General features: G+C 41.5%; 1 protein-coding gene across 2 annotated transcripts in view; it reads left to right on the top strand.

The window, feature by feature from the left end:
• The first annotated feature begins 4,038 nt into the window (after window positions 1–4,038).
• Window positions 4,039–25,684, top strand: part of mcu (mitochondrial calcium uniporter) — a 99,606-nt gene continuing 77,960 nt past the window's right edge. Inside the window, exon 1 of one of the 2 annotated variants that reach the window (XM_084735175.1) lies at window positions 4,039–4,217. In XM_084735175.1, the coding sequence (XP_084591301.1) occupies window positions 4,101–4,217 (117 nt within the window). In that variant the 5' untranslated portion in view covers window positions 4,039–4,100. The remainder of the gene's footprint in view (window positions 4,218–25,684) is intronic. The other variant, XM_084735174.1, reaches the window with a different exon arrangement.

Here is a 25,684-nt window from a genome sequence, read left to right as displayed (position 1 = left end):
ATTTAACACAGTAAAGATGATACATAGAACAAACAAAAGCAAACAAACGCTCACCTAACTTAAAGGACTTGCTGAATACCTGCAGGTTATCTTCAGTTTACTGCAGGTTCTTTTGTTTACACTGCTGACACACACTATGTGCAAATGCATACTGTCATGGTACACTTACAGCAGTACTGTAAAGGTTTATGTACACCACTGCCTGGCAGTATTTGGCACCACGCAAAGGTTCTCATTGTGAATCGATGCAGCCTCGAGGCCTTGAGCAGGTCCTTGTCCACGGCTGAGAATTTGCATTTAAATTGCATCGCCCACGCAGCCCTGATGCACTGCACCTGAGGAAGTGCAGAAGGAGCCGGGATGAGTTCTGGAGCGATGACATATAGTATTACTACTGTATTTCACAAATAAACACAAGACAAGCGCAATCAACAGCAGCCAAATCTCTATTTGTATTTTGTCTTATTTCTTATTGGTCTTTTTCTTATTCTCTAAAGTTTGAGTCACGATACACCCATAGAAATAAGGTTTGCAAAAGTGTTCTTCCTGAGAGGGAGAATTTATAACCAGAACCACTAGCTTCTGAGGAACCCTTTATTGAAGAAAGGATTTGTCAGGGGTTCTTTGTAAGACTATGGGATGACTAATTCTAATATTTGGCTCGAGTTTAAATGGAAAGCAACATTAAAAAAATGGAAAACACATTCAGATTTTTTGGTCTTGCCTGAAGTTAAGCAACTTCTGGAAGGATGTGTCGGATGCCCTGAGAGCAGAGTTCCATCAAGATATCCCAAAAGATACATGGGTGATTCTCCTCGGAGCAGCCCCGGAAGGGGATTACACATACTCTTGTGGGCTGCAATTGAAAGTATCACAATTAGATGGTTGAGTCCCGAAGCGCCAACATACAACATTTGGATTTAAATAATATGGTAACTGTAAGAGTTCTTTCTCTTTTTACTTGTGTGTATATGTAGTCCAACAGGTATGTATGTATGTAGACATATACACATTTATTTATTTATTTATCATTATTATTGGCATCTATCATTTCCTTTCTTTTTCTTCACCTGTTTGAATCTCAGGTACATCCTACTGCACTTGAACACATCACTGTACTTGTCTTAAACCTGGACAGATGAAACGGCAGCTGGAAACGGCAGCTGGAAATCTTGTATCACAATGATCAAAGTGAAATTATAAACTGTAGAAACTGTATTGCTTGTATGGAATGCTGAAGCAGAAATAAAGAATGAGTTAAAAAAGAATACAATATGGTTCTTTGTAGAACCCTCAGAAGGCAAGAGGGTTATGAATAAAAAATAAAATATATTTTAAGATCTTGTTGGGTGGGTTTTACATGAAACCCTTGGAATATAAAGGGTTCTTGGGGGAACCCCCTGGTTGGGTTCTAGATGAAATCTTGGAATATGAAAGGGCTCTTGGTAGAACCCCATGGGTGCCTCCTAGCTGGGTTCTAGATGAAACCCTTGGAATATAAAAGGGCTCACAGGAGAATCCCCCTAGGTTGGTTTGAGATGAAAACCCATGGTATATAAAAGGGTTCTTGGAGGAACTCCTTGGTTGGGTTCTAGAAGAAATCTTGGAATATAAAAGGACTCTTGGTAGAACCATCTGGATGTCTCCTGGATGGGTTCTCAGTTAAACCCTTGCAATATAAAAGGGTTCTTGGTAGAACACCCTGGGTGCCTCCTGGATGGGTTCTAGATGAAACCCTTGGAAAAGAAAAGAGTTTTACAGCAGAACCCCACAGTGGGTTCTAAATGAAACCCTTGGAGTATAAATGGTTTCTCAGTAGAACCACTTGGGCAGGTTCTGCATAAAACCCTTTAGGTTGGGCTCTAGATAGAACCCTCTGAAAAGGTTCCAAGTTGAATCTTTATAAAAGGTTCCACCAGGAGCCAAATAAGGTTCTCTTCAGCCAAGGAACCTTATACAGTTCTATTAAGAACATTTATTTGTAATGTATAGTGCATGAAGCCATGCTGTGGTGTGGATTACAGTGAAAGTTGCAGAATGTGTTTTCTCGGTGCATTAAGAATTCAGGAGTGACTGCAGGTTATCTGGTTTCTCCCTTCACTAACACAGGTGTGGCTGAGGGTATTATATGACCAACCTGGTCAAAGATTAAAGAGAACATGCTACGTTCCGCTGAGGGGTGTCTCCTTGACATTCATTGACCAAACAGACCCATTAGCATTCCCATTACCTACATTTACAGCGGCTGAGTGATTGTGCAGAGAACAACATACTTGACTGCTTGCCCTCACGTTCCACCATTTGGGGACAGAAACCATGAAATGCATTAAAGTGCTCGTAGAGCAGGAAGTAGCCCATACTGTGAAAAAGTCACTGAAGATCAGCCCAATTAGATTTGATCCTGTAGGGCCGCTCTTTTGGGACATAGTCACAGGAGTGAGTGAAGGACAAGCTAATATTAGACACAGTTATAGAGGAATGGATGGTGTGGCCAGTGACAGCAAGTCTGCCAAAATGTAGTCTAACACAGAGACACAGAGACAAGTTATATTGTGTCTGTCTCTTTCAGGAGAGCTGGAGGCCTTTGAAGTGTGAGTCAGCTCTACAAGTGCCATGTTGCGTTATAGTAGTGGTTGAGAAAGTGGGTGTGGGTACATACAGACAAGTATAGACTCCTATATTGTCCACATATACCCACGCAAAAACAACAGAAAGGAACAAACAGTAAAAAGGAAGGTCAGGTCAGGAAGCTGTACGTGTTTGACTGTAGTTTTATTACCGAGAAATACAGATATTCCTCTTACTTGTAGTGCTATTTATCCATCAAGAGTGTTTGGTGTGAGTTGCTGAGTTTTGGAGACAGCTGTCTGCCTTCTCTCCAATATAAAGGAACTAAATGGCACTCAGCTTGTGCCAAAAAAAAGAACATTTGAAAAATTCAACAGCTATGTCTCTTTCCAGAAATCATGACCTGGTCACTCAACATAATCCACAGCTATTAGTGTGAGCAGTTTCATGTAGGAACTATTTTCTGTGGATTATTATGAGTAACCAGGTCACGATTTCTGAAAAGAGACACTGCTGTTGAATTTTTCAAATGTATTTTTTTCTGGTGCTTTGAGCAGCACAAGACAAATGCAGACATCTCTGTGGCTGATACATCAATAGCACTACAGGCCAGAGAAAATGTGTATATTTTTGATTTGGAGGTGAATTGTCCCTTTAAGAAGCTGGAACCAGCTGAAAAAGTGACTGGAACGATTTTCAAAATAGTTTGCAGCTAATTTTCTTTTGAACAGCTATCAGAAACAGCCATCCATATTCAGTTTACTGTCAGAGAGGAATGAAGAAACCAGAAAATATTCAGTTTTTGAATGAACCTGAAAACTTTTCACTGACCCCCTGGCAGGATGCCACAGACCCCTGACGGTCCCCAGACCTGTATTTGAGAACAACTGCTGCAGGTAATGACTATTTTCATTCTCGATTAATCTGTCAGTCATTTTATCAATGTATTGATTAGATGTTTGGTCCATAAGATGTCAGAAAATGATGAAAAATGTTTATTGTTTTGCCTCAAAGCCCAAGTTGAAGTCCTCAGATGTCTTGTTTTGTTTGTGAAGAGTGCAGAGCTTTAAGTTTACTGTCATAGAGGAGCAAAGAAACCTGAAAATAGTCACATTGCAAAAGCTGGAATGGATTTTTCTAAAAAAAAAAACTGATTACTTGCTTATAAAAAACAGTTGGAGATTAATGTATTATCTGACAACTGATTGACTGATAACTGAATCATTGCAGCTCTACACATTTGCATCCACTTATAATACATTTATTATAAGATAATCAGACTTTTGTGACCTTCAGTAGAGTGGATGTTCTTGTTGTTGCGACAAATTACAGGCAGCCCGTGCATGTTTGTTTCTGAATTCACCAGCACAAAAAGTGTGCCTTTTTTATCTTTTGCATACTGGTGCAACACTGGGCATGTGTATGAAGCCGTAGTCCAGCCCCGCAACCCGCCCACCACCCTCCCTCTTCCCTTCGGTGCGTCTCGGTCCGCCCGCAGCAGTCTCCTTCCCCGGCGAGCTTTCACTACAGAGATGGCTGCGAAAGTGTGCAGATCAGTACTCCTGTTGTCCCGGAGCAGCGGAGCGGTGGCCGGCAGCCGGCCCGCACTTGTTGTCTCTTCACAGCGACACCATCAGCACATAAGACCGGTAAGTCCCAGGACGTGTTGTGCGTTAGGTGTGTGTGTGTGTGCGTGTGCGCACGGGGTGTATAGAGAGAAGAGGTGTAGCAAGCAGGCTGGACCGGAGAGAAAAGCAGCGGTGGCGGCTGGCTGGCTGGCTAAGGAAGTAAAGCTAACTAGCCTCAAGATTTTCCGCTCGTGTCTTTTTTTTTTTCTTCACGGAGAGGTGAAGCACAAGATGAGTCATGATCTGCACCCCAGCCCGGTGCCGTGTGGGTATTTTAATCCACAGTGGGACGTGGAGCTTTGACAGCCAGGCGGGCAATGCAGTTTTTTTTTTTTTTTTTTTGGAGCTGAAGCCCATCTACACTCCTGTGGCGCTGCCCCGCCGTTTACTGTAACCAGCCTTCAGACTCTCTGCCCTGCTTCAACATAAAGCCTCGCATCGCCTCTTTTCTGCCGCGTCCTTCAACTTTGCGGGCATTTTTCCGCCGCTCTGAATGTTGTGTGCGAATCTGAACGCGAAGGGTTTGTTTCTGCAGTAGGTGTTGGGACTGGTTCCATTTCCTACCGACGGCTCCGGGGATGGGTGTCTTTTTTTGTTTTGTGCAATAAGGATGTGCAGTTTTCACGGGCTGCAGCTGTCTGTTCTGGAGGTTTGCTTGACTGTGCATGACCGATGGTTCCCCTCATCTGTGTGTGAACTGCAGCCAGTGTGTGTGTGTGGTGCAGCAGCAGAAACTCAGAATAATGAATGTCTGCCCAGAGCTAGAGAGGAAACTACACTTGTGTGTGTGAGAGAGAGACACACACACACTCACATATGAGACTCCATGAAGTCCACACTTGCATGATGTCAGACTCTCCAGCCACCCGCCCTGCGGGTGTTTCCCCATTCAGCTGGGAGATCCTGGGTTTTCCTGCAAGCTGATGCGGGCCCCTTCACTGTAGCAATACATTTAGCCACAAAAAAGAAAGAAATGCTCACTATAACAGGAAGGTAACTGTGTTTACAGAACTGTCACTACAGTGCAGTAGTTGCACATCTTGTTCCTGCTTCTGTGACCCACTCCCTCTGAGCCTTACAGCAGCTGCTGCCTGAGGAGGGAGGTGAGGCACAGGATGGACCTGAATACGAAAGAATGAGGAAGTGATTGCAGCCTGGGAGAGAGGAGCAAGGCCCCTTCACTGGAGCTGGGAATACCGGGTTCAATGTTAATGTTGTTTTAAGGGGCTGGAAATCCACTTGCCTAAAGTCAAGTTTTACTTGCCCCTGTACAAACTGTTTTATTTATTAGCAGTTATCATATAACAACAAAGACTCAAGTTAACTGTCATGTTTAATCTAAGGCTGCACCATCTATAAAATAGGGGTGTCATAATTTTCCAAATCCACATTTCGAAATGACTTTTGATTTTAAGGTCATGATTTGATCATTCAATTTAAGCTTTTTTGTTTTCTGTAATTTTGCACTGATGGCTATGCTATTGTGAGACTATTGAGTTTTGATTTGTAAAGGTCAAGAGATCATTGGTTTCATTTTTAAATTCTTCTTCAAAAATAGAAATGTGGTAGAAAATCCGGGATAACTGCTGGTAAACAATGCTTAAAGAGAAAAACAAATACTGGGAGAACTGCAGATTCTGCCTTTCAGTTCATGAAGCTGAAAGCTCATTTCCTTTGATTTTCAAATTATTATTGGAATTCTGACACCCCTACTCTAAAATGTTAGGAAATAGTGAAAAATCTCCATCTCAGTTGTTCAAAGTACAAGGTGATTTCTTTAAATGTCTTGTTTTGTCAGTATAAAACCCAAAGATGTTCAGCTTAGCATGATAATAAACACAGAAAAGTGGGAAATATTCATATTTGAGAGGCTGAAAACAGCATTTCTGCCAGTTTTAACAATTAAGTGGTTATCAAAAGTGCCCTGACTTGAGGAAGCTCAGGCAGGCTGCAGAAACACTGCAGGAGCCCAGTGATGTGTGCAGCATTGTAATATGACAAAAACAAATGATGACAAGTCCTCCACTGTAAGTTGATCGGCTGTTTATAACTGTCAGTTGTCAGTCAATGTAAAGTTAAGTTAACCTGAAAACAAAAGCCCACTGCTCTGAAGATACACACTCTGGAGTTTGAGTTCAGTGTCTACTTGTCTCACTGCCTGCCAGACTCCATTAATATTTTGCTCAATTTAACCACGATTAAAATCTACTCCTTCTGTAAGATTAGTAATGATTTCTTACGACTCATAAACAGACACTTACTCATTCGACGCAACATTCGGCATTAATTTGGACTAATTTCATGATTTATTGCAGTAAATATATTACAGATATCTCTATACCTGAATACTGCTTTGATACACACGACTCCATTCTCTTTCTTTTTTTCTGTTCTTTTCTTCCTCTCTGTTTGTCTTGCGATTACATTCCTCTCTTGTGTTTTTTTTTCCGTCTTTCTTACTTCTCCCTTACACAAACACTAGCACACTTGCCACAGGCCTGGTGAAATTAAATGAGGCTCTCCTTCTTGTGACACAAACCGGGCCGGAAGGTTAAGTAGCTGTCAGAATGGACTCACTTGGTCCACATCTCCACGCCGGACCTCGGTGCTACTGTCACCCACTGTGAGGCATTACAATAGAGCACATTTACCCCCGTGGAGAGATAATATCCTCCCCTCTTCTAAAATAAGTAGGCCTTTTTAAACCCTAAGTGATTTAACAGAGTGAGTTGCAGCTCACTGTGTTTCAGCAGACTTGCCCCTAATAAGTTTTCATTTAATTTCAGTCTACTCAGGTCGGAGTTTTGTTTGCCTGTCATATTGTGTCTTCGTCCATCGGAGCGTTGCTGCTGCAGCTCCTAACGCGGGCCTGTCACCGTCTGACAGCCAAGCTTCTGTATCCATTTGTGAGCCCTTCACTGCAGTGTGGGAACTCTCCGTTTCTAGACTCGTGTCTATAAAGCTGCAGTGGGACGCACACTTATGAGTTGCCATTAAACATGTAGGGTCTCTTAGCGGGACGTGCTCTTCAAAAAAGACACAAATATGACGTCCGGAGCTCCATTTCAAGCAGCGAGCAGTCTCACATCTGCGGGTGCTGCTTCTGCAACGTGGTGCAGACATGATGGGTCAAATCCACAGGGATGCAAAGCAGCCTGGGAGCTCCAAGGCTCACATTTAACCTGCGCTGGATTACTATTGAGTCAGCTGTCAGATAAAATGCTGCTGTGTTGAAGTGTGGCAGGGAGTTGAGTCATTGCAAATAAACAGTCCTTGTAAAAGGGTTGTAAATCACAGGTTTTTTTAATAGTATGTGCACTGATATATTCATATGTATAGGGGTGGTGCAGTATACTGTATTGATGATAAATGTGATATTTAAAAAATGAAATATTGATATCATGTTAATAATGCATATATGATAATATTGTGTAAACAATCCAGCATCTCTAAAAAAAATCCTGTAGGGCTGTGACAGTATGGACTTTTTCATACTGCAGTGTAATGTTGTCAGGATACTGGAAGATCTATATTTGATAATACTTTGAAAAATATTGATATTTGAAACCAGTTTTGATACCACAGGGAGAACAAGTGGGGTTGGGCAGTGTCTACCAAATTAGCATGTAGCGATGACCATTGTGGAACACAATATTAATATTAATTACAAATTTAGAAGTACTTAATGCTAGTTTTCCTTTAGTAAATAAGATGCAAGGTACTATTATAATAAACCAGTCATTAATTTTTGCACTCTCTGGCTGACTACATTTTTCATCAGTTCTTAGGAACTTTTAAATCACAATGTTATGATGGTAGACAGTCAGTGGATGCTGGCATCATCCGTCGGTCCAACCCTAATAACCAGGCTGCAACATGTCAACGAATGTAGAAATGAGACAAGTGACGAGAGGAAGACAGCACAGTTAGTAACGTGAGAGGAGACGTGACTGTGTCGGGTCTGCAGGACTGTGTGTCAACTTGCTGTTGGAGAGAAGAAATAGCAAGACAGTGCAGCTACCAGAGTATCTGTGTTGTGAAAAATGAGTATTGAAAACATTTCAAATATCCATTCATATATAATCAATGTTAGTTGTGACAAAGCAACATATTCCTGCATGATGACAGTTTGCTGCAACTGCCTTTTTATGTTTTATTGGACTTTATTGAAGCATACTGTCATAAGTGTAGCGTAACTCCTTTAATGAACAGGGCAGTAAATAATGTGTGAGTAGCATCTAAGTGGGTGACAGTGAGCAGCAGACTGAGAGCGACAGTGATGCTCATAGTGGAGCAGTAAGTTGTCAGTCTGGCAGTAAATGTACAGTTTGTCACTTAATAAATGCTGCAGCTTCTCAAGAGAAGTCTGGTCTGTTATTTCCTGCTGGTTGGAAAAGTGAAGGAGGTCAGACTTGAAGGAAGCTGTGCAGGGAAGGCAAATGTTAAGCTAATGCAAACGCTAGTCTTGCCACTTTACAATGTTGGCTCTGGTGCAGTTGAAACCTTTAAGAAGCTTTGTAAATCTGGCCTTTAAGTGCAGCATTTTTATTGGAGAAGTGATCAAATAAATCCATACTGATAAATCCAGTACCCAGTGTCTTTGTTATTTATCCATTTTCTGTGTTGAAGACAGTTGCTGTGTTGTTAGCGTGTTGTTAGCCACTCACTGGCAATTTCAAGATCCCTTGGATTGAGTCTGTTGACCAATCAGAGACTTGAATTTGACCGATGGCATTACTTTTAAAAAATGTTCAGTAGATATTGTAAAAATATTGTTGTCGTGAATTCTTTTGGCCACGATAAATCACACAGTGACGATCGTGACAGCCCTAGTTGTGTCTAAAGTTTAGGTTTTCGTGGTGAGAGATCCAATTCATTAGTAATTTATTTACATTTAAGCAGGCATGTTCATTAAAGCTGAGCAGTGGGTGGCTGTTGTCTTTGGGGCCAGGGGGTCGAGGCCCACTCCTGGCTTTTAATCCAATCAGTGTAGGAGTAAACTAATTTATCTCCGCTGCCTTCACAAGCTCAGTGCTGAAGTTATCCGGATTAGTGCGATAAGAGAGAGGGACTGTCAGCTTGTAGCTGTGGTCTGCTGCTACTAAGGTGATAAGACGGTTGAATGATTGATAAATCTGTCCCCACAGTCAGTTTCATTAAGGTAATCCGGCCTTTTATGGACAAACTGGTTTCTTGCTGCATTTATGATCCCAGATTTAGGCCTAGACATGTATGAGTGGGAGGAGACGTTTTGTAGGGAGGACAAAACATTTTGACATGAAATGATGAATGGACTGTCACATTAGCTGTCATTTCACGTGCTAAAGGCTAATTAACGATTTTATTCTTCACTTAGAGCGTCTGCTGATTGACAGGTGTGTGGACCTCGCATGTATGGAGAATTATTGATGGGATTTCAGTGCTGGAGCTGGACTGAAGAGGTTTATGATGATGACCTGCATGTCTGTTCTCAGATCTTATCATGTCTGGTATCTGCTGGAGACGAGTCTTAATAATCTTTGGTCAGCGCGGCTGCACTGCTCCATCTTTTCATTGATATTGGATTACTATCTGTACACTGAGGCAATTTTAATGGGCATGAAGTGCAATTTAGAGGGTTTTCTTTAGTGGGTGAGAAAATTGATCCGAGTTTTCCCGGGTGGGGGTTCATACACTCATGCTAGGTAATATGAGGTGTAGGGTTTCAGTCAGTCATATATATGGTTACAAAAAAGTAGAGAGTGATTGATTTGTTGATGGATATGCAATTCAGTCCATACATCATGCAATGTTCCTGTTACTGTTCCTGCTAAATGCTGATCCTTTGCACATTAGCATACATTATAAACTGCCATGGGTACAGTGGCAAATGGTAACGCCTGCACACTCACACCATGTAGGGATGCCAGAAATTTAGAAATTGTTACCAATGCCAGTGAATTTCCATGATTCTCGAAACCTAATTCTAAACCACTGTAAAAAAAAAATAAAAGCAGTAATATAATTCAGCCATGGGTAAGTGCCCATGTCTGGATGCACGAATGGGCCGGACAGAGACCGGAACCATCCTGTTTTCAGCGTGACCGACCCTGACCTGTGACCTGCTGGTCAGCGTGACATGTTCCATTGTGTACCAGTCAAATTCACACACATGCTCTCTGCACCGTGGTCACATTATGTGTACAGCGACACAGACAGTACCGTCACAGCCACAACAGAGCTGGACACGTTGTGCTGTTTTGCTTTATAGGAAAAGACATGGTGAAAAAACTACAAAACAACCCTTTGTAAGAAAAAACAAACAAATATTAAAAAATTTAAGGAGGATCACATAAAAGATAGTCTGACTCACAGGATGCATTCTGCTGGTATAAGTCCTGCCAAGTGGCATTACATTTTCAAAGTCCCCGGGAAACAACAAAAAAAACCTCTGAACTGCAACCCACACACTGAAAATGGCGAAGTAGCACCTGGGATGCTAATGGTATGAGCATAAACAAGTTAACAGCTGTTACCGGTGATGTAGTCTTTTTAATACCAGAGCTCACCTCCCGACATGCAGATGTTCCACCAAAACAAGTTCCCTCTTGACACTATTTTGCAGCAGTACCATCACTGCGTCCTGGGCTTAGCACTGCCCATGATGTCTGTGGTTGGTTTAAAGAAATGCAAACAAGTCAGAAGTCTGTATAGCAGAATGTGTATGTGTGGAGCTGGACCTTTCTTGAGCGCTGAGTGCTGTGGAGAGAGGTCCGGCTGTGCAAGACTACATAAAAGAGGACCCTGTCTCAGGGCTGGGAGCTCTCAAGTTGCCAGAATGATAAAATAAGATCAGTAACATAATATTATACAATGCAAAAAGCTTATAGAATATTGCTAAAAAGGTTGAATGAAGTGATTTGCATATTGGTTTGGCTAACTCTGGTCTTGGACCATCATTCAGAAATCCATTCAGAAACATTACAGTGCAGCTTGGACTGAAGCCAGTTTTATATCTATCCCCAGTAGGTCGAACAACTGAGTAGCTCAGTCCACTACTGACTGCCCACTCCTTCTGTGTTTGAATTAGCTTGAGATAGTGGACTGTAGAGCACTAAACAGGAAATGGCAGGGAGACAACCAATCTCGTGTGGCTGCACAGGCAGGCAGGCAGGCAGGCAGGCCGGCCAGGCCCTCTGTGTCAGTGCTAACCTGTCTTAGTTAGAGAATGACTGCATTTCTCATGATACATCTGGCCCCTCTGTTCTGGAGGACGCCTGTGCACGGTAAAATTTTGACCCCTGTGTGTTTGTGTTGTTTGCATTACGAATTGCTTTCCAGAAATGAGGCCATGTTCCTGCAGCATTACAGCCTTTGTTTTGTTAGCAAAGTGGTGTGTCCCTTTTAGCGCTGTTGTTTGTTCTCATGTGTTTGCTCGTGGGGATCAGGGTGAAAGGTGGACTCATAGAACATGCAGCAATTAATTTGATCATCAAATTAACAACACAAGATACCGAAAGATATTAGTGCTGACAACACTGAATAATACAACAGGAGTCTAATTAAAAAACAGTGAGAAAGAATAGGTTCTTGCTTAACATGCAGCAGTGACAGAAAACAGTTTTAATTTAGATTTATGCTTCTTACATTGACCATCTAGCTGAAAACTTTTCTTTAAGATAATTATCTTGGAACAACTTGGGTAGTACAATAAGCATGCAGCCGTTTTGTTTCTGCATTTCCAACACTATTTTAAGTGCGAAACTTAAATAAATAAATAGGATAGACAGATAGAATTCTGGTTTATTTACTCCTCTATGACAGTAAACTGAATAACTTCCGGTTGTGGACAAAACAAGATATTTGAGGACGTCATCATGGGCTTTGGGAAACATTTTGCACCATTCTCTAGACTAAACAACTCATTTATCCATTGAGAAAATAACTGCAGATTAAAATAACTGTTAGTTGCGGTCCTGGAGCCAGTGCACTGGTGATGCACACTGCTGATCTGTAATGGGCCAGTCTATCTCAATTGCCAAGATGTTTGCCAAGAATTTCAATTGTGTTTAAAACTGCGCTGACCTCCCAGCAGGGTGGTAATGAGACCCCGTAGATGTTTATTTTCCGAGAATTCATTTAGAACTTGTGTGTCTGTAGAAGTGGGCGCTTGGCCACATGAAAATGCATACATCACTCACTCTCTTGAACGTGACACACTCGTCTACGTCTCATTCCTACCTGTGAGACTCACGTTTCGCTGCCTTTCCTGGCGTCTCACGGCAGTGTAGTGAACATGTCACGTCTCGTCTCGCCATCAAACAAAATAACAAGTGTGCGTTGTCATCTCGGTGCGGTGATGAAATGCTGATGGCTTTAGCGGCTGTGTTTCTGACAGAGCTCCTGTCAGCTCAAGTGGCGATCACCCCGGCGAGCAGTAGCCAGAGTAATGTCTGATGTCGGCTCTGGTGCGGCAGCTGTATGGCTGACCAGGCAGCCGTCCTGCTCTGAAACAGAGTGCTGCATTTGTTAAGCTGCACCCCTTTTTTTGACATTTTTCTGCAGAGTCTCCATCATCCTCCTCACTGTTTCCGTTACCATTAGGCTGACAGGACTGTGAGGTGGTGGAGCTAAAACCTCAGAGGGGGTTCACCAGAGTTCAGTGTTGACATTGTTAGGGCTGACCGATGCTGAGTTTTTGGGGCCGATGATGATACTGGGCAGTGAAAAATTCAGATTACAGATGCATGAGCTAGATAACAGATAATTACCTGCTTCTTGTGGCCGATACCAATAAGATAACAGATAATTTCACATTTTTGTATTTTAAAAAGTTCACATAACCTGTAGTTTCTGCACACCTGAGCGTAAAAAAGACTCAGATGTAGTGAGCAAGTCAAGCTGATAATTTTTTTTAGCTGATATTTATTAGCTCATGTATGCAGATACTGATTGATATATTTATCACGCATCCCTAAGTCAGATAACGATATATCAGCCAATATTCTTTATATAGGAATATATACATAAAAACACAATGATCTCTCAATAATTTTGAAGAATTATGAATAAAAACACAAATAGACAGACTGTTGCCATGGACACAGTTCTGACAGACTCTGGAGGAGAAATAAAATCATTTTTAAATCCATAAAATCATTTTGAAATTAATATTTTGTGTCAAATTATTGATTTTTTTTTGGTAAGTAGCCCTGTAATAAGCAGGATAATGTGAAAATGACTCGTCCTGTCTCGGTTTATTTCACAATAATGACCTGCTCACTGCACATTATCCCTTATATAAAACACGCAAAGCAAAATATATTAAATCTGAATTAAAGAAGCAGTCGGGCTGTAGACGTAGTTGTTCGTGAAATAAGCTGGACAAATAAAAGGCTGTAGCAACTGAAGAGCTAACATTCTTACAATATGTCAAGATCTCATTAACTTAAGTGGGTCATTATACTGCATATTTTGGATCTTGTACAGTGATAATCACATTACAACATCTCATGGCACTTCTTGATGTTTTTAGTGTTTTTTGTTAATTGCTTCAAGTGCTGCTGCAACTGTAGGTATCTTAGGACGACAAAACGGCATCTACCGCAGGTATTCATACACATGCACCGTGAACAGCTGTTCAGTTAGTGACTGTAGGACTGCATGATATTTCTAAAAGGGGAAAAAAAAGGTATTTTCAGCTTATTTCTGAGGCATAGAGAGGAAAGCTTTCTCTGTGCTTCTCCCTCTCAGGCTCTGTTAAACCTCCAGACATATGCTGCTGCGTGTCCTGTTTCCCCGGTGCTTTCTTCTACTAATTTCCCCGAGTCCATCACATTACAGCACCTGCTCAGCACTGTAACCTCTCTCACGCTCACCAGCTGTTTGCCCCGGGGTCGAAAGAACTGTCCTGGAGGGTGAAGAGCGTCGGTGCCAGACACTTACGTTCCTGGAAATGAGGGTTGTTATAAGGCTCTTCCTGAAGGGCTGAGGTTCCACCCAGAACCCTTTTCTGAAGAAAGGGTTCATCAAGGGTTCTTGATAAGGCTGAAGGTATTTCAGAAGGTTCTTTGTACCATAATATAAAAGGGTTCTCAGTAAAACTCTCTGGGTGGATTCTAGATAAAACCCTTGGAATACAAAGTGTTCTGGGTAAAACATTCTGTGTGTGTTCCAGATAAGACCTTTGGAATATAAAAAGGATTCTCGGAAGAATCCCCTGGGTGGGCTCTAGATAAAACCCTTAAAGTTCAAAAGGATTCTCAGTAGAACCTCCTACATGGATGGGTAAAACCCTTTGAACACAGAATGTTCTAGGTAGAACCTCCTGGGTGAGACCTAGAGAAAACCATTGGAATATAAAACAGGTCTTGGTAGAACCCACTGGGGGCGATCTAGATGAACCCCTTGCAATCTAAGAGTCCTTGGTAGAAGCCCTTGGGTGGCTTCAAGATAAGACCCTTGGTATATAAAAAGATTCTCAGTAGAACCCCCTGGGTGTTTTTTTTGATAAAACCCTTGCAATCTAAAAGAGGTCTGTATAGAACCCCCTGACTGGGTTCTAGATAAGACCTGTGGAATACAAAAGGGTTCGCAGTGGAAAGGTTCTCAATAGAACCCCCAGACGGGGTTGTGGCTGGAACCATTACACAATAGAGGGTTTCTCTGTCGAATCTCCCTTAGGGGTTTTGTGTGAAACCTTTCACAGATGGTTCTAGGTATTCTTGCATTCAAGGTAGAACCTTCTGAAAGGGTTCCAAGTGAAACCCTAATTAAAGGGTCAACAAGGAACCAGGAAAAGCATTCTCTCCTGGAGACAGGCCACAGAAACCTTTACTGTTCTAGTGAACACCTTTGTTTGTCCATATGTACATAGTTATTGTTTTAATGGTTGAGCTCGTCAGCAGACTGAGGTTCCACCTGCTCCTGTTCTCTGCTGTTCATTATGGGATGCTGTTTGTAATGGATGAGACCATTGTGATGGACCCGGTCCTCATTAGTACTGTGGAAGGATTTCACCCTTGAAGTGGTAAATGGCTGGTGAACCTCTGCTGTTGGCGTAGACTAATTAGCTGCTTCCCATGTTTCCGTGTGGCCCAGCGTGTCTCCAGTCGAGTCTGAAAAGGACATTAAACTAGGCCAACGTGTGTAATGTGATGATGGATGGAAGCCACGCTTGGTTACCCCCTCTCATCTCTGGGACGTCTGTGTGGTGGCGTCCTCTGCCAGGAGGGCAGGTGAGGCTGCTGTTACAGCCTATGAAGGTCAGCGGCGGGCAGCCCGGCCTTTCATGCCATTAGATTTGGTATGAGCTCATTATTGTGACAGCAAAACTAATGCGTGGCAACGGTGGGTCCAAATGAGCAGTATAGAGTCATTTAGACTGAGCAGATCTGGCTTGTATGAAGGTCAGGCATGCCCAAATCTGTCAAAGAATGTGTGATAGTTATGAGACAGCATTTCCACATTGAGGTGTCCTGCTGTCATGGTGTGTGGATCACTGAGTATTACACTAAAACTTGTCACTGTGAATTTACTGTAATTAACGGGCAGCACCTTTGCCTGCTAACTATGATTTGTATTTGAATCTACAATGTATTCTGTTTTTAATTATTTAAAAAAATGAGAGTACTGTTATCACTTGTAATTATGAGAATACAAACAGAAAAATGAGAAAGGGACAGTATTCATAACGTTGTTGTGAGCTAAAGTGAGCTAAAATGCTGATATGCTTAAATTTTTGCCAACTAGAACACTGTAAATGAAGCTCTTTAACAGCTTTGTTATAAAGTTGTTCTAACTTAAATGGCAGAAAACTGAGCTGAACTGGAGAAAGCCTCGCAAATTATTATTATTATTATTTTTTTAATTATTATTTAGCATGATGGTATGCCATGTTCCAAGACTGACCGACTTACAGATGTGTCGGTTAATTTTTAAAATTTCTCACATTTTCCCTCCTTTCCAAGATGTTCTGCTGTTTTTGGTAAAGTTTACTGAAACTGATTGCATGTCTCTCAGCCCAACTGCGGCACATTACATTACACAAACTAAACAAGCTTTCCAGATGAAGGTTGAAATTCTGACTTGATAGAATCATTGTCAGCAGATATCCGAATTCAAATATTGGTATGGGATCGGATTGGAACTGAAAAAAGTACACTTCATATAAGGGAAGCAACGCACAACCACATTCGGCACATGCTTGCTTAACCTGCAAGGAGGGCAGGCGTGCTGGTGCTAACACTGCTAATATTAGCCACACTCTGCAAAGCTAATGCGATATTGTTTATTGAGTGTTTTCCTACTTAGTCGACTAGTCTTAATTTAAAGTTCTATTAGATCGAATGGGCAAAAGTCCCCTAGATGAAAATGAGGCTGCCACTGTTTCCAGGTAGTTAATAGCCCCTGCAGACCATACAAGGAAACCCCACATGTTGTCACTTTGCCTTTTTTTTCCCTTCTCCTCCATGGTGGATGTTTAATGATGTGCTATCATGCATGAATTACATATGCAAAAATATGCATTACTTCTTTATTTCTATTGTCATCAGTTATTGAGGATTAATAATCTGATATTAAGCACAATTGTGGAAATGTTATGCTAAGACTTAATAGCTACTTTAGCCCGTTGTTTCATTTATGTGGTAGGACAGAATCAAGGCACTCTGAGTTTATAGTGTGTTTAATTTGACTATTCCCTATCTATCCCTATGCAAATAACATTTTATTAAATCCTGCACCTTGTTTCTTTGTAATTTCTCTTTACAGCAAACCACATGGTGGCATTACTCATTCCACCACCAGTAAAGGTTGTTAACTGCATCGTCTCAAACTGACTTATTTCCTCTCATCACAGTGCTTTAGGCTCCTCTATACATTCTAACTGGAATAATATGAGAAGGGTTACTCAGCCAGCCCAACTAATATCCAGGAAGTAACTGGCCTCTACAGGAATGTAAGTTGTTTGGAACATCCCTAGTCTAGACCAGTTGGCCTCCACACATAAACAAGCATGACAATGGGTTCATTAACATGCACACATTACCTGCATGCATTTCTGCTGCCAAAAGCTGAACAGTCTCATATAATGCTGTCCGGGGTCATCTTCTGAGTATTAATTCTGCAGTTTGGACACTGTCTGTGTGTATTTGTGTTGTTGTAGGCTTCTTTGTACTTGAAAAACATGTTTTATTCATTTATTACATTTTTGCATCTTGATTTACATAAAACCTTGGCCAGAATAAAGTTACACTGGTGCAACAAAAGTACGATAGAGGAACATTAGAAGGGGGTCAGTTATATCTGCAGGCCAGAGAACCTTAAAAATAGGACAGCCTTAATTGCAAATGGTTGCGACGCTACCTGAGAGCACACGTGTGGTTGTCTAGCTTTCTTTTGCTGGAGGTGTCTCCTCTGCCGGCTCTTCTCGAGGTCACACCAAAATTCCCTCCTCGCTTGTTTCGGCGAGAAACGAGACAAGATGCGTTTGCTTCCTGTCGCAGATTGATCCCACCTTGTTGGCTTTGTGGAGTTCATTTTGATTGCACTTTGCCTGCAGAATTCAAAAGGCTGCAATATGTGGCTAATTGGTGGGAGAGCGGGGGGGGGGGGGGGTTGACTTTTTCTTCAGGATCTATTGATTGTTTATACAAGTTCATGCCGAATTAATACAAGTGGCAGAGTAGGATGGATGCTGTGTGAGTGCAGGGACACTGACGGTGGGTGATGTCAATTAAGCTTTTGATGAATGAGTGCATTATTTTCAACAAGCGACTTATTATTATTGCCTGGCAGCAACTATTTCCTGTCTCATCTGCCTTTTTATCAAAGCATGGCAGTAAATTTCTCCTTGCTAATTAACTAATGCCACACCTTTACTCAGAGGTTAGACCCTCAAACCTGAATGTTTGGCCTCCCATTGAAACCTGGGATGCTGATGGAGTAAAGATTAAATAGTGAAGTTATCAAAAGTATCAATACTGAGATACTTTTTCATTATCACATGTTTAAAATGATACCATATGTTTATAGTATCAAAGCCAAGGTTCAGATATACTTTTTATCCTAAGAAAAGTAAAAACAAATTATAGCGTATAGCCTAAAGCTTCTTATATCAGCCCAATGACAGAGCTGCATTCTCTGAACCCATCTGCCCCGTATTGCTACCGTGCTCCCACTTATCTCCATTGTACGCGTCTTTATTGAATTGAAAACAATATGGTTTATCGAATCTGACGGATCCATAAATTACAATTGTGCAGTGAAGAGCAGAGAACAATCATACCGGGGCAGGGCAGCGAGAGGAGAATCATCGCTGTAAAAGACAGGCGAGTAGGAGAGAAGAAACCAGCGTAGCAGCTGTCAACAGTGAGGCAGCTCGTAATTGGAATTGGTAGCATTATGTATGAATGAGTTTTGTTTTACTGTTGGATTAATGGCTGGGAAGTTGTTCAAAGGAATGTTGGGATCGTGTGATGTGAGGATTCCCTCGGCCTCAGGCTCACCTCTTTCACTAAAGAGAATCTGGGTAAGAAGGGCTGCCTCTCATTAAAACCTCCCCGTCTCACTGTCGGCACAACCGAGAGGATTATTGCATCCGTCTAACCACAGGACTCAGTTTGCTTCGAAAATTGGAGTTTTTACTCAGAAGACCATTAGCCTGTCTCTGGCAAAATAAGCAGACACATAGGTAAAAATGCTCAATCAAGTGTTAAACTTGTTTCTACTCGGTAGAACTGCTTCCACCAACTTCAATATGGCTGTGAATATGAGAAACCACCAAAATATAATGAGCCCCATTTTTAGAGACAGACATCTACAATTTCAATTCCAAGAGTTGGAGCCTATATTCAACTGAACACAGTACAAAGACAAGATATTTAATGGTCAAACTGATTAACTTTATTGTTTTTTGTAAAGATGCACTCATTCTGAATTTGATCCCTGCAACACGTTTCAAACAAGTTGGGACAGGAGCATATTTACCACTGTGATACATTACTTTTTCTTTTAACAACACTCAGTAAGTGTGAAGGAACCGAGGACACTAATTGTTGAAGTTTTGAAAGTGAAATTCTTTCCCATTTTTGCTCGATATACGACTTCAGGTGCTCAACAGTCCGGGTTCTCTGTTTTCATATGTTGTGCTTCATAATGTACCATCTGGTCTGCAGCTGGTCAGTCCAGTACCTGAATTCTTTTACTACAAAGCCACACTGTTGTAATATGTGCAGAATGTGTCTTGCTGAAATAGGCACGGATGTCTCTGAAAAAAGACGTTGTCTGGCTGGCAGCATGTGTGCCCACGACGTCACAGCGTTCTTGATTTCCAAAAACAATCGGAAATACGGATGCTTAGATCACAGCACACCTTTCCACTTTACCTTTCCACTTTGAGTCCATCTCAGATGAGCTCTGAATCTTTCGAGGATGTCCTGTTAATACCCAATTGTCGCCTGTTATCAGTTAACCTGTTTTGAATGGTCCAAACAGGTATTTCTTTTAAGTATTCCATAACTTTCCCAGTCTTTTGTTTCTCATTCCAACTTTTTTTGGGACATGTTGCAGGCATCAAGTTCAGAATTAGTGTATATTTACAAAAAACATTTGAACATTAAATATCTTGTCTTTGTACTGTATTCAGCTGAATATAGGTCGAAAAGTATTTGCAAATTATTGCATTATGTTTTTAACCTTTTAGACAGCGTTCTACGTATTTTTGAATTGGGTTTGTAAATGAGATCTATCATGTATGAAGGTGAATCAGAGGCATTTAAGATCCCTGACAACAGATTTCAGTATAATTGCTCTGTAAAATATTTATGCATACAAGTTGCTTAGAAACTCAATTGGAGTAATACATTACTGAGCATCTAACGACACAGTTCTGCTCCATTAGGTTATAGTTTAACCAAAATAGAATACAACACTTAGCTTAGATGTTGGAGATAAACCTTGAAAGGCAAATAAAGAGCACAAATTACCAAACAGTTCACTTTTAAAGGGGGGACTCCTGCAAACTTAAACATGCTAATGGATTTCTAATCGCTAGCATGCACACACACACAAGCTCATAAGTAGTCGTTCTGTTCCTGCTGGATCGATGCACCGGGTTAATGGCAGGAGGGCTTGACATTTTCAAGTTCGTTACACCTTTTTTGTCCCGATGATTTGAGAGCATGGGCTGGTGTCTCCTCCCATAAAGCCAGCTGATCTCTGAGGTGCAGAGGACAGATGTGGCCGTTCTGCTGGAGGGAGATCTGCATGAGTTTATCAGCACGGTGAAGCATGCTGGTGTAAGGTTACCAGGAAAATGAGGGCTTCGCCAGTCATGGTTAAACAGGATGTATGGAGAGCTGTGACATCATCTTTGTGTTGAGGAGGTCATTGCGGCTGGTGGGAGGAGTGTGTGTCGACTCAAGAGGAATTCTCTCTGCATGGTGGCTTAGTGAGGCGTGGTGCCAAGCTGCCTGCTGTTTGTTGTTTCTTTTTAGCATCAGTTCACTTTGGTCTTTTTTTTTTTACCCTGGGTGGTTGGCACGCATTAGATACGGCCGTCAAAATGGAGCTTCTTTAAACTCGAGTACTTGTATTATTGCTTCACGCTTTGTGCCAAGAGCAAAGCACAGACGTGCAGATTTGACGTGGTTCCTTAAAGGGTATTTCAGCGTAAATTGAACTTGTCATCAGACGTTCTCCTGATCAAAGCAAATCACCAATACGGATATCAGTAAGCAAGGTTTGCACATACAAGGAATTTGCTTTGGTATGTTTGCTTAACAATTACCAGCGTGAGAAAGCATAAATGTGTAAATAGAAAATCAACAACATATGAAAACGTATTATAAAAACATTATTTCACAATATGGACTGTGCAGGGAACGTGCAAAAGTTCACAGTATGAAGTATAAAGAACATGTGCAGTGTGTGTTGATGTAATGCAATCATACAGAAGCTTAATGGCATATTATTTTCTACACTATGACTAGAAATGCAATTAAGTCACTTTGGGGAGATTTTGTGCTCAGATGTTCTAATAATCGTTTCATTAGCGTTACATAAACAGGCTACATTGAACAGAGCAGCTAATCAATGAAACCACGCATACACACCACTAAAATCTGCTCTACGAAGACAAAAATAGGCCAGTGTCCTATTTATATTTTTTAACGCAATGTTTGCTTGTCCCTTTTATGCAGAATAAAGACTCATAAAGAGTCTGTTAAACTACAGGTGTACAGGAAGTGACTCTAGCTCACTGGCAGGTTGGTTCTGAGAGTTTCTGTGATTATTTAGCTTGTTGTGTCCTGCCACCTGCATCCTTTGATAATAACAGACAAGAGTAATTGAAATGGAAAGATGAATGACTGAGAAAAGATAAAGGTAGATTAAAAAAAACAGAGCATTCAGAGCTTACTGATCTAACCTAACGTTTACTCACTAGTGATCACCGTGTCTTTATTTATTTTGCAAGTGCCAGCTAGCAGTTGCTGGACTTTATCTCTTATATGCCTGTACATGTCAACCATATTCCCCAAATGCTGTAAAGCAGCTGAAGTTTCACAGCGCTTCGTTTGGTCCAAAAACCCAAGACACAATCCCAAAATGAAAGCTGACCTTGTTGTTTTGCCTGTGACTCACAACTAAAGAGTAGTAAAGAGATTAATTCGTCTTGGAACTGGTTTTACTAGTCTCAAAAATTAAAAATGGTCATTCAATCTGTAAAGAAAAGCAAGCTGAATATAGTTTTATAGGTTGATCTGCAATAATGTCGTGTGTAGACCAACACAAAGTAACCAACAAGCTAACTTTGGTATGCAGGAAGCCAAATAAATGAGTGAATAAACAAAGAAATCATAATCTGTTGTCACAATGGCATTTGTTGAACTGTTGTATAAAAGCAATGCCATGCTTGAGGTTATGCTATTGTACTGAATAATCACAGCTGTGCTGATATTCAGTACAACAGCACTCCCTCTCATGTGCCATTGCTTTATGAGCAATGGTTTCATGCTGTTTCATTGTTTATGTCAGCAACCTGCTAAGAAATAGCAGTACTGCACCAGTGAAGGCAGGGAAGAAGACAACTGCAAGCAACCATGTTTGTTAAATATTTTTTAAAGGCTTTTCAAATTCAAAGTTAAAATGTTTTATGAGGAAGGAAACACATTAAACATATCAGACCTGAATGTAAATGTAACTTTGTTGGTTAACAGGACAAATCCAGAGTAATTTATTTTTAAATTTGCTTTTTCGATTGAGAAAATTATGTGTACCATCACTTTATTACAATATCAATTCCATTCTGCAGTGTTCCTATGGAAGATTTACCTTCTTCTAGAAAAAGGTCCAGTAATTCTTGTCCTCTATAACTGGAATAATCTCAAAAAATGATGATGTTCACTTGTACTAGTTGTGCTAGCCTGTAGCCTGTAAAATGTCCACAAATGGTGAAAAAATGTTGATCTGTTTCCCAAATCCCAAGATGACATCCTCCAAATGCCCACAAATCAAAAACGTTTAGTTTACTGTCAGAGAGGAGTAAAGAAACCAGAAAATATTCATTTAAGAAGCTGAAATCAGAGAATTTTAACTTTTTTCTTTAAGACTGACTGACTCAAATGGATCAATGGATTATGAACCACATTAGTTTAATAATTGATTAATCATTGCAGCTCTGGTTAAAACTACAGTTATGTATATAACTACAGTTTTATGAACTATGGCTGATTGGCAGATACAGTTTTTAGGCACTAAAATGGGTGAAAACATGTTGGTGTAGAAATCTAGAGGGAACGATAAGGACGCCGGAGCACTGATTTGCCAGCTGGCTGTGTTTTGCATATTTTCAATCATGAGAATTCAGCACTCGTCTAACAAACAAAAATATCTTGTTGAGGAAGCTGTGTGGTTTTCTTTTGTTCAGATGGAGAGGTCCTTTAAACTTGAAATAACTGAGTATCTCAGAGGGCACGCACACACGAGTGGTTGCCTGGCAGCTGCTCAGAGACAACATGTGGTATGAAAGGTCATGACAGGAGAAACGAATGTCTGCCACCCACAGACATCGCACACTGCAGCGAAACAGACTCGGCTGCTTGTTGTGTCTCCAAATGAGCTTCAAGGCCCATTTACAGGTACTCACAAAACTTCACTTTTCTCTGTTCTGTCCGTCTGCACTTTTTCCAACACCGGCCTGCATCGCTGCCCTAAAATGAGCTGCCCGTGTTCCCTGAACGATGCGCGTGACAGCCTCATTATACGAAGAAGAAGTCAAGAGCAGAGATTGATCAGACTCTGAGCACATCCAGGGAGTCAATGAGCCCCAGAAAGCGGAAAGACTCTCCGTTCGGCCGGGCGCCCAGTTTGTTTGCGCCGTAATTACCCAGGTTGTAGCAGTGCCACGGTAGACACAAGCGCACACGGGGGATTCGCCACGGAGAAAACAAATAAAAGATGCACACCTCTGTCCAACAATGGACTCCAAGCCCCTCAAGTCCCGTCGTTGTGTTTGCAATGATTAGCTGGACCAGAGAGAGCAGACAAACATGTCCCGCCCTGGTCACGACGAACTCAATCACAACCTACACTCACAGAAATCAGGGTTCCAAAGGTTCCACCCACAGCCATTTGTTTCTAAAGAACCCTTTTTTTTTGAAAAAAGGGTTTGTCAGCGGTTCAATAAGAACCCTTTTCATCCAAAGAAACCTTTTTGAAGGAAAGAGTTCTTCAAGGATTTCAACAATCTTTGAAGAACTCTTTGGTCCAAGGTTCTTTGTACCATAATATAATATGGTTCTTGGTAGAACCACCTCAGTGGATTCTAGATAAAACCCTAGGAATTTGAAAAGGTTCATCATAGAACCCCCTGAGTGGCTTCTAGATAAAACCCTTAGAATATAAAAAGGTTTGTTGTAGAAAGCCCTAGGTTCTAGATAAGACCCTTGTAATAAAAAGGGTTTCTTCTTTCTTCATAGAAAATGAAATCTAAAAAGAGTTCTCCATAGAACCCCATGAGTGGGTTCTGGATAAAACTCTTAGATCTCTGTAGGACCCTGTGGTTGAGTTCTGGATAAAGTCTTAGAATACAAAAGGGTTCCTGGTAGCACCAACCCATGCATGGGTTCCAGATAAAGCCTTTGGAATGTAAGATGGTTCTTGGTAGCACCCTTATAAGGTGGAAAAGTTCTTGATAGAATACCCAGAGAGGGTTCTGGGTGGTGCCACTACACCATAGAAAGGTTCTCTGTAGAACCACTCATAGGAGTTTTTTTCAGGAGTGTTTTTTTCTTTGGTTCTAGACAAAACTCTCGGGAACAGTTCCAAGTGAAACCTTTGTAAAATGTTATACTAGGAACCCAAAAGGGTTCTCCTATAGGGACAAGGTGAAGAACCCCGTATGGTTCTAGTTATCAGCTTTAAGTCTAAGAGTGTAAAGTTCGTCAGAGTGTTTTTTGGTGTAGTTATTTGCTGCTCAGTGAGGTGACGTTCTGACTGTTGATATGAAGCCCGTCTCTCCTCCGACCTTTTAACTGCTCGTCTTAAATGAATCGAGGTTCCGAGCTTTGAGCCTCGTCTCTTTTAATTAACTCCCATATCAGCACGAGTGGATCAATGGCTGGAGACACATGTGAAATAAGCGCATCTGTGTCAGAGAGCCGTGGGGAGGGGGGAGGGGTCAGGTACACTGCAGGGCGACGGCGGAGGTTAAGGTTGTCTTTTGCTGCCTCAGCACTTTGCAGGCTCATTCACACCAGCCAGGCATCTTAATGGTGTTCTATATTTCTGAGAGGACTTGAGGTTGTGACCAGATAATCCTATTAGAAGGGTTTTGTGCAAAAGTTGCGAGGCCTGGGAAATATGGCCAAATTATCATTTTGACTATGCCATGTAATGCAGTATTATTGTGGACTGACTGTACTGTGGTGCATTAGATTGAGTCTTCCCTCCCTCCGTCATACACTGTGCAACTCAATCTGAGGGCTGATGATTCAAGTCAGAGGACCCCCAAGTCGAATCTCTGCGCTTTAGTTTTTTTTAGCTGTGTGGTTGTATACAGAGCCGTGCAGGAGCAGCAGCATGGCAGGACATAAACTTTACAAACTGAGCTTTAAAATGACCTCCAACTACAAAACGGCACGTCTCCAGTCTGTTGGCTGCTCCGACACTCTCTGCTCCGGTGATGACTGTCGGTGAAGTCGGCTGAACCACTTTTGAACTAGACGGTGGTACATCCTCCTCTGCTGCCGTCCACTTTGATTGAGTCTGTCAGCTATCTGACACTCTGTGGTGCCCGAGGATTTTTTAACTGTACTCTGAGCAGGGTGCATGCTTTAACTTACTTTGACTCTGTGGAAATCTGATGTTTTGACACTGCAGATGACGAAAGTAAAGCCAAATATTATGTATATAATCCAATATCACGATCACAATTTGCCTCAGGGGCTTTACAATCTCACCCCTGTCCTGTAGACCCTTGATAGATGGAGGAAAAAACCCCTTTAACT

This window comes from Lutjanus erythropterus, chromosome 14 (assembly GCF_056507025.1).
Source record: "Lutjanus erythropterus isolate fLutEry1 chromosome 14, fLutEry1.hap2, whole genome shotgun sequence".
Taxonomy (NCBI): Eukaryota; Metazoa; Chordata; class Actinopteri; order Lutjaniformes; family Lutjanidae; genus Lutjanus; species Lutjanus erythropterus.
Note: the sequence above shows the minus strand (reverse complement) of the source record. Positions and strands in the feature narration are given on the sequence as shown.